This window comes from Chenopodium album, chromosome 7 (assembly GCF_948465745.1).
Source record: "Chenopodium album chromosome 7, dcCheAlbu1.1, whole genome shotgun sequence".
NCBI classification, from domain to species: Eukaryota; Viridiplantae; Streptophyta; class Magnoliopsida; order Caryophyllales; family Amaranthaceae; genus Chenopodium; species Chenopodium album.
Genome location: NC_137840.1, coordinates 66707861 through 66717712, shown reverse-complemented (window position 1 = coordinate 66717712; position 9852 = coordinate 66707861). Strand labels below are relative to the sequence as shown.

Sequence of the window (9852 nt, the reverse complement as noted above, 5' to 3'; positions counted from 1 at the left end):
TGAATTCTTGTACCATTAATCTAATATCATTTCCTTTTGTTTTCTTTTCAGCTACACCTATTCACCATGATCAAATCTACTCACGAAAATTGGAATCCTTTTTCAATGACGAGCCCTTTCAAACTCGGCTCTACACTGGTCCTTAGCTTGTCTTCAAGGCGTAGTGGCATATATATGAGACTATGAGATCGAGTACATACATAAGTTGTCTTATGATTGGAACGAGCTTAACCGTAGTAATTAGAAGTTAGAACTTATTAAATTTTAATATCATCGTACTATAATAATGATTTTGCTATAGCATTGGAGCTTAATTATGCAGATCAACTTAGAAGTTACTCCTTATTGAATTGTCAATTACAATCAAAAGACATTACAATATATTTATGAAACAACAAACTTTGCATAAGTACGTCAGTGTTGAAGCTTTCAAGTTATCATGAAATATCAGCAGCTTTAGAAGGAAAACTCAGACATAAAAGGCTCACAAATGCTCTGAAGTTGTTCCAATTTTTCCTGAAATGCACCAGCCTCACTTACAATGTAATCCCCATCATCAAGCCATTGAACTGTTTGATTAATGGCTTCCTCAACAACCATCTCTGTAGCATTCTTTACGATATGCTTTCCGCCCTTTTTTATCATATCCCACATATTATCAGTATATTTCTGCAGTTCAAGCTTGACCTTTTGAGCTTTTTCGTACTCATCATCCTCGGCCTTGTACTTCTTAGCATCTCTCAGCATTCGATCAATCTCTTCTTTAGATAACCTACTACTGTGATTTGTTATAGTGATTTGCCATTTGTTGTTAGTGCCTATATGCTTCGATGACACGGTTAGGATACCATTATTATCGATTTCAAAGCAGACGTCAAACATGTGTTTACCTCTTAAGGCTGGAGGGATATTGGGCACAGTAAATGTACCTAAGAAGTTGTTGTCTACGGCCAAGGGTCTTTCACCCTCATATACAGGAAACCTAATCGATGTCTGATAATCGACTGCAGTACAAATATAATCCGACTTTTTCACTGGAATGGTAGTATTTCTTGGGATGAAAATGCTCATCTCACCACTATGAAGCTCAACTCCAAGAGACAAAGGAGTGACATCTAATAGAAAGAAGTCTTCATTGTTACGTACACCACTCAAGATCGAAGCTTGAATTGCAGCACCATGTGCAACAGCCTCATCCGGGTTAATGCTTTTGCAGAGCTCTTTCCCATTGAAGAAATCTTTCAGCATTTCTTGAACCTTTGGGATCCTACTTGACCCACCAACAAGGACAACATCATTAATATCTTCACTTCTCATACCAGTTTCACTCAAACATTGCTCAATGGAATCAATACAGCTTGTGAAGAAAGCATTATTCAACCTTTCAAATTTGGAGCGGGAAATGGTTGAGTGAAAATCAATACCGTCGTAGAGAGAATCAATAGAAATAGTTGCCTCAGAAATTGAAGAGAGCATTCGTTTTGCTTTTTCACAAGCATCTCTCAGCTTCCCAAGTGCCTTAGAATTTTCGCTAATGTCTCTTTTGTGTTTCCTCTTAAACTCAGCAACAAAGTGGCTCATCATTTTATTGTTGAAATCACTTCCACCGAGGTGGGTATCCCCAGTTACTCCTTTCACTTCAAATATACCATAACTAATACGAACCAATGATACATCAAAGGTTCCCCCACCAAGATCGAAAACTAGCACATTCTTGGCTGCCTCTTTGCGGTCAGTATTCATTTTATCAAGGCCATAGGCAATGGCGGCAGCTGTTGGCTCATTGATAATGCGCATGACATTGAGGCCAGCAATGGTGCCTGCATCTATGGTTGCTTGACGCTGGGAGTCATTGAAGTGTGCAGGAACAGTGATGACAGCATTTTTAACTTCTGAACCAAGATAAGTTTCTGCAGTCTGTTTCATTTTCAAAAGAACCATTGAAGCTATCTCTTCTGCAGTAAATTGCTTCTGTTGATCCTTGTAAGTGACAACAATCAAAGGTTTATTCTCGTCATTGTTCGAGTCAATAACCTTGAATGGCCAGAGTTTAATGTCACTTTGTACTGATTCATCTGTAAATCTCTTCCCAATAAGCCTCTTTGCATCTGCATCATATACATGTACACAACATGAGTTCTACTCGATATTTGCGCTAGGCATTAATTTTGACCTGTGAAATTATAATGAATACTAAACATCAAAAAATACCAAACAAAAACAATTCAAAGCCCACTGGTAATCCCATGTTTTCTTGTAGTGAATACAAAGCATAAAATGCTAAAATGGAGTTTGTAGCAGAGAGATTACCATAGATTGTATTAGTAGGATTAAGTACTGCCTGGTTCTTAGCAGCCTCGCCAATGAGGCGATGGCTCTCTGTGAAGGCTACACAAGACGGTGTAGTACGGTTGCCCTGGTCATTGACAATGATCTCAACGCGATTATGCTCCCAAACTGCAGCACAAGAATATGTTGTCCCAAGATCGATTCCTATCACTGGCCCTAAATCTTCCCCCTTCTTGCTCATTTTCGTTCTATGCTCTTATTACAGCAGCTATGTTTGACAAAAATATTTCAAAGCTCAGTTTAAAAACACAGTCAAAGGACAAAAATATCAAAGGACCAACTCAACCAATTTGAAGACCATTTAAATCACCAAGAGAGATTAACCAATGTTATTAGTGAGATATATATAATCGATGTAATACTACCAGTTTTAACCACTCTTCTGTCTTAGTCTATAAGTTACAAGGCTTTTATAATCATAGCCATGACTTCCAAATCGGGGAACAAACGGGCATCACATAGTCATCCATCTTTGATTTAGGGATAATTTTTCCTAGATCATGAAGAAGTTCAACATCATACATTAATTATTCACTCTCTACTTACCAACTATTTCCATAGCATCTTCTTGAGTTTAAAAACTAAATGAAAGGGGTCTTTTCCTTGGGATTTCACCCTTTTTTTTTAAAAAAAAAAGGTAAAAAATCAGGTTGTTTTTACATTGGCTTGTATTTGTTTGAATTAGTTGGATAATTTAACATATTCAAATTAAATTGAAAATTATGAATCAATTATTCAATTACCATAACCACATCATACTAATATACAATCTAAATTAAAACAACTCAACAAAACATAAACAATTAAGAGTTAACAACTCTATCAAAATAACAATTTCTTTAATTTCATGATTTTTTAACATAATCACAAGTGAACAAGACAGCTCAATTAGAGTAATAGGCAATTAACCCAATAGATCGATACAAATTAAATATAATCATTCAAACAATCAAATTAAATATTAAAAAAACTGACTTTATTAAGAACTGGAAATTGGGATTAGAACTACTAAGTACTAACCTTGAAATGTAGGGGTAAATGGTCGTCGTTCGCCGGCGTCGAAGCGTATAGTCGATCGGCGGTTGGTGAACCGTGAATCGTGGTTTGAGCTATCTGGCTTTTGTATTACATTTCTGAGTATTTCCATGGTTTTTTTTAGCGCTTTCAAGGATTTTAGTAGCTGATTATTTTTTTTGAATAGTGGGCAAGTGGGGGGGATATGTCGCCATGTTTGAACGTGGCAAATAATAATTTCTCTCTCTTACAACAGACTATTCTTCAGAGATGAAGTTGACTATAGCTACTTCAACCCAAAATTGATCAAAGATATTTTTTAAAAAAAAAAAAAAAACACATACACTGTAACACCATTGGCTATTCTACTCCGACGCATCAAGATATAAACCCTCCTACAAATAGCAAATTTTTTTAATTTTACTTTTAGATAGATTAGGAGTTTAGGACACCAAGTCTTGCGAGAAGACGTTCTTAATCTATTTCATGTATCTTACTTCAAAAAAAAAAAAAAATTCTTCAGTGTATACTATCTTCCTACTAATTTTCTTTATGATAAAATATACTTGTATTTTCTGTCAAAAAAAATATATATATACTTGAATTTTGTCAACAATTATGTAATCATAGTCAAGGTTTCAAGGAATAAGGATGTGTGTATAGGAAATTACTAGATGGCACGATTTAGAGTACAAAAAGTCATTATAATGTATTTTTGGTTTAATTGGTATTTACACAATTAGAGGAATTATTTTCACAACCTTTGAATTTAGATAAACATATGGCAAAGTTGAAAAAAAATGAAGCCATAATCAATTTCAAATTTTTATTTTTTATTTTTTTATTTTAAGAAAATGACATGTAACAAAAAGTAATGTAAGTTATTTTTACTCAACTATAGTTATAGATTGGCATGAATTTGCTACGAGTACTAATGTTACGCGCATGGATATGATGTGAATAATCGATAATTAGTTGTTGTAAATGGACAACGATTAGGGATGTATAAATAGCCACCTACAAATTTTTTTCTCCCTTAAGAGTTTCCCTATTTTCCATAAGGTTCCTTCCTTGGGAATACCTTTAAAGTTTAAACCCATTGCTAGGTTTTTCTGCTTTTTTTTTTTTAAAAAAAAAAAAAAGATTTTCCTTCACTTTTCTTGCTCCTTTTTCTCTCATTCTCTTTCATTTTTTTTCTTTCATGTCTCAATTATTAATCTTTGTAGGAGCTTCCATTGATGTTCAAACTGATAATTATAATTATGATAATGATTGAGAGTGAAATGCCATACTTTGTAATCTTGTACAATCCATGTTTAAAGCAATTTGAATTCAAATATATTTAAGACTTTTTTTTTTTTTTTGAATGTTCAACCAAACTCTTATAAATAGTGTATGAACACATATACAATAGAAATGTATGTTTACTTCTTTATCTTCATTGACTAACTACCTCTTTATTAATTGTCAACAACTAAAATTGTGGTATAAAAAGCAAGCCAAAAAAGCTCTCAGACATTGTTAACTATGACACACGTGTTATAGGTCCAACTTATGTGGTAGTAAAATGTGTTTGGGACTTAACTTGTGGCTTCTTGAGTAAGTTTGTGCTTTTAACCCTTGAGATAATAAAGGTTGTTAGAGGGTGTGAAGGCAAAAGAGGAAACACACGCATAAAAATAGAGAGAAAGAGAGAGGGTTTCAAGAGCTTCCATTTTCGGACTATTCAGCACAACTTTCAAGGGCTTTATTTTGGACTGTTGGATAGTCATTTTGAGATCTGGTTTGGTCGACATTGTCTCTGGACATAATTGTTGTTTTTGAGTGAATTCTACTTTGTTCATTCTCCAATTTGATCTCTTATTGATGGTTGTAGTTGGTGGGTTGTGTATCATTTGTAAACTAATTTGATACTATTTTTTCCTCATTTTATCAATAAGAGAAGTTAAGGTGGACTCTTTAAACGATTCCATGATTTTTATCCTTCACATCAATTAGATTTTCCACGTGTAATTCTTGTATGTTGATGGGTATCTGCATTATTGTGTGATTTAGTTGTGTGAGAATTAGGAAGATTAGATTGAATTGTGGGTTAATTGTCTTGTGTATGACTTCGTGGGTGTCGTCGTGATTATAATTCGAACACTATTAAAATTAATGTCCCGTTACAAGACTATTACTACAAAATTCACTACATATATATGCTAAATTGAATTGTGGGTTGTCTTGTGTATGACTTCGTTGGTGTTGTTGTGATTATTATTCCAACACTATTAAAATTAATGTCCCATTACAAGACTATTACTACAAAATTCACTACAGGCCTGTTCTCTTCAGCTTATTTTCAGTCCAGTTCCAATAAGTTCAGTTCAGTTCTTAATTTTTTTTCTCTCATAAAATATTCAGTTCAGCTCCGCTCCAATAAGCTAAGCTCAGTTTAATCAATCAGAACAGGCCCTACGTATATATGCTAAATTGCTAATATGACCTTCAAATTGGTGTACTATGCAAATTTCATCAGATTTGACCAATTTTGACTGACCATAATGAAAAGAAAATCAAAGGACACAAATTTACCAAGTTCAAAGTACTGACTACTCGGAGCTCGCTCTCATCAATTAATTACCCATTATAAAACGGGAAGAACACATTTTGTAGTCTCTACATTTAGTAACCCAGAAAAATGGAGGGAAAGTGGGAGAATGGCCAGCAATAGGAATCGATCTCGGAACAACATACTCTTGTGTAGGAGTTTGGCAACACGACCGTGTTGAAATCATCACCAACGATCAGGGCAACCGAACGACGCCGTCTTGGGTCGCCTTCACTCCAACTGAGTGCCTTATTGGTGAAGCTGCCAAGAATCAGGCTGCTGCAAATCCTACTAACACCGTTTACGGTTTTTTCTCACTCCCTCTTTCTAATTTTGCCGAATTTATGCTCTGATTTGGACTTATTTTTGGTGCATGCAAGTTTAATTTAGTCTAATTTGGACTCATTTTATACAATTTGATTTATTTTTTCTAATCAATTCGGACTAATTTCGTTGAATTAGGTCAAATTTTGTGCAACATGGTCAAATTGAGTCAATTGTGGTTTACAGTAATTTTAATCTAGTTCTCTTTATATTATGGGGTTAAAGTTTGTATACATTATGTTTTGTTTATAACTTTGCAAAGATTCGATTTTTATGTGATATGGCAGGGTTTAACAAGCATGTTATACTAACGTTTTGTTACTTTTGTATGATTTATGGCCAGTTTTGTTGATCCAATCTATAATAATTATGCGGGTTCTTGTTTAAATTTGTCTGTAATACTTTAATTTTAATTACAAGTACTATATTAATATTATGTCACTAGATATTAACAGTTAAAATTTGTGTAACCATTTTGTGGAATGGAGGAAGTAAGAACATTATGAAGTATAATAAGTTACAATAACTAATGTAGTACGGTAAGCTTTTCCGGTTGTTAAGCTTATACTCAAGTCTACAACCAAAGTGTTTTGAACGTTATGCTTGTACGTTATGGAGTATTCAGTAACATTAAAGCTTCAATTCGGGTCTAGACACCAACACTTGTTAATGGATTGATGCTAATTACGAAGGTATTTGCAATATAATGGAGTACCACTCTATGTCTCTATAGTAGATATATCTGAGTTTGCTAGGGCGTGTTAAATGACCGTATGGAAGAAAATTGGGTGTTAATGCTTTAAACTCTAGTTGTTTGAATGATAGTATACTCTGTATTTCCATTATCAAAAACTCTAGCTGTCTGCTAGACACTTACATTATCAAAAAATCTGGTTTAGTGATTTATTGTTTCCTTAGATATTCTTTGGAATCTGTTATATATTTAGCTAGATTACACTACCCTAATATTATCTACATACATTTGTCAATGTCCTCTTTGATATCAGATATTAAGAGGATGGGAAATCTAGTTTAATGATTTATTGTTTCCTTTAATATTCTTTGGAATCTGGTACATATCTAACTAGATTACACTACCCTAGTATAATCTACATGCATTTATCAAAACCTCCTCGAATTTTATGCTTTCATCTTTGCTCATTGATAACAGATGCTAAGAGGCTGATTGGCAGAAGATTCACTGATGAAACAGTACAAAGTGATATTAAACTCTGGCCCTTCAAGGTTCTTTCCTGGCCTCATAAAGACAGTAAACCTGCAATTGCGGTCACACATAAGGGTGAAGAAAAGCAATTTGCTCCTGAGCAGATATCCTCCATGATCTTGATGAAGATGAAAGAAACTGCAGAGGCATATCTTGGCTCAGATGTTAAGAATGCTGTCGTTACTGTTCCTGCGTATTTCAATGATTCTCAACGACAGGCAACTAAAGATGCTGCTACCCTTGCTGGACTCCAAGTTATGCGTATTATTAATGAACCAACAGCTGCTGCCATTGCCTACGGTCTTGAGAAGAAGGCTGTTCATCAAAAGCATGCTGTAAGGAACGTATTGGTGTTTGATCTTGGTGGCGGGACTTTTGATGTTTCTTTGGTGCTTGTGGGAAAAGGTTTATTTGAAGTTAAAGCTATATGTGGGAACACACACCTTGGTGGTACGGATTTTGACAACAGAATGGTGAGTCACTTTGTGAATGAGTTTAAGAGGAAGTACCATAAGGACATCAGTGGGAACCCTAGAGCTCTTGCGAGGTTGAGGTCTGCATGTGAGAGAGCAAAGAGAACACTCACATCAACCACAGAGACTGCTATTGAAGTAGATTGCCTCTATGAGGGTACTGATTTCTCGTCTATCATTTCCCGAGCTCGATTTGAATTATTGAATATGGATTTGTTTAGGGATTGCATGGACATTGTTGAAAAGTGTTTGAAGGATGGCAAGATGGAAAAGAGTGATATCAATGACATTGTTCTTGTGGGTGGGTCAACTCGCATCCCTAAGGTTCAAAAAATGTTGCAAGATATTTTTAAGGGTAAGGATCTCTGCAAAAGCCTTAACCAAGATGAGGCTGTTGCGTATGGGGCAGCCATTCATGCTGCAATCTTAAGTGGTGTGCGACATAATCAGCAGGTTGTGCTCGTGGATGTTTCTCCCTTATCAATTGGTACTGAACTTGAAACGGGTGAATTGGATGTTGTGATTCCAAGAAATACACCTATTCCAACTAACATGGAGAAGACATATTTAACTTGTTTAGACAACCAGACCTGTATGACTAATTCTGTGTATGAGGGTGAGCGACCAATTGCTCGGGAGAACAACTTTTTGGGTGAGTTTAAGCTCTATGGCATACCTCCAGCACCAAAAGGTGTTTCTAAGGTAATTGATTGCTTCAGCATTGATGCCAATGGCATCTTAACTGTGACATCAACGGACAAAAGCACTGGAAATAATAACCACATCACCATTACCAATCACAGTGGGAGGCTATCAAAGGAGGAAATTGATAGGATGGTGGAGGAGGCTAAGAAGTACTGGGCCGAAGATGCGGAGCACAAGAAATTGGCAAGGGCTAAATCTGAATTAGAGAACTATCTCACCAAGATTTGGGATATAGTGAATGGTAACTCTGGAGGAAAAGTCGTAATACAAGGCAGGACAATGGAAGATATAATTCAACAGACAATTCAATGGTTAGATTGGAATGTCCATCTTACTGAAGCTTCTAAGTTTGAGGAGAAGTTGAAGGAGATCGAAAGCATTTGCAACCCTGTCATCACTGGAATGCAGAAGAATGGTGATGATGTTGGAGTTAAGAGAACCAAAACTGAGCCGGTCTGATTTCTAATTTGAATGTAGTATTTCTAGATAGTCCTATTATGCAATTAACACAATTAAAGATTTGCTGATTGTTCTGAACTGATTCTTCACCACATCCAATTTGCTAGTGCTGATCCACTGCAGTCCTTTAGTAAAAACATTAATTATTTTGCAGGTTTATTAGAACAATGTTTTATGCTTTTCGTGACTGCTGTTTCTGAGACAAGGCAATCTTGCAACAACTCAAATTTTACTGTATGTTTTAGCTTTTAGATTATTCGATGATACCACTATTCCTTTTCTTTTCTTTATAATGCATATCAAAAACAGATTTCTATTTTTTACTCAGGTAAGTTTTAACAGAGTAGCTAAACAGACTAGTAAAGACAAGAAATTGATAATTTGGGATTGTTGGATGGTTTTTTTTTTTTTTTTTTTTTTTTTTTTTTTTTTTTTTTGTCGTCAAAATGATCATCTAGTGGGCGCTTGAATTGGGAGAATTAAATTAAGGGGTAATAAAAGTCAAACCAAGCAAAATTAAAGCAAACATAGGAGAGGGAGAGCTAGTGATGATGTAATTATCAGAAGATTTATGTAATGATGGTGTGGTGATAGGTGAAGAAAGGGAGCTATTACCCTTATTTTGGGGGTAATTGGTTACACTAGGGGAGTAGAGGGAGGGTGGGTAACCTATTACCCTCATTTGGAGAGTAATGATTCCTCCATCCCTC

At 35.2% G+C, this 9852-nt stretch overlaps 1 protein-coding gene and 1 pseudogene across 2 annotated transcripts; one reads left to right on the top strand and one right to left on the bottom strand.

The window, feature by feature from the left end:
- Positions 1-303: 303 nt before the first annotated feature.
- Positions 304-2248, bottom strand: LOC145640544 (heat shock cognate 70 kDa protein-like). The gene is made up of 2 exons (XM_081691797.1): positions 2212-2248; positions 304-2108 (listed from the first exon to the last, which is right to left on the bottom strand). Exons 1-2 carry the CDS (start codon positions 2246-2248, stop codon positions 457-459), a joined length of 1689 nt encoding a protein of 562 aa, XP_081547923.1. The 3' UTR covers positions 304-456.
- A 2383-nt stretch (positions 2249-4631) lies between these two features.
- Positions 4632-9221, top strand: LOC145640543 (heat shock 70 kDa protein 18 pseudogene; annotated as a pseudogene). Its single transcript, XR_014114957.1, has 3 exons — positions 4632-4658; positions 6022-6262; positions 7452-9221. The product of XR_014114957.1 is annotated as a heat shock 70 kDa protein 18 pseudogene (transcript).
- The last annotated feature ends 631 nt before the right edge of the window (positions 9222-9852 follow it).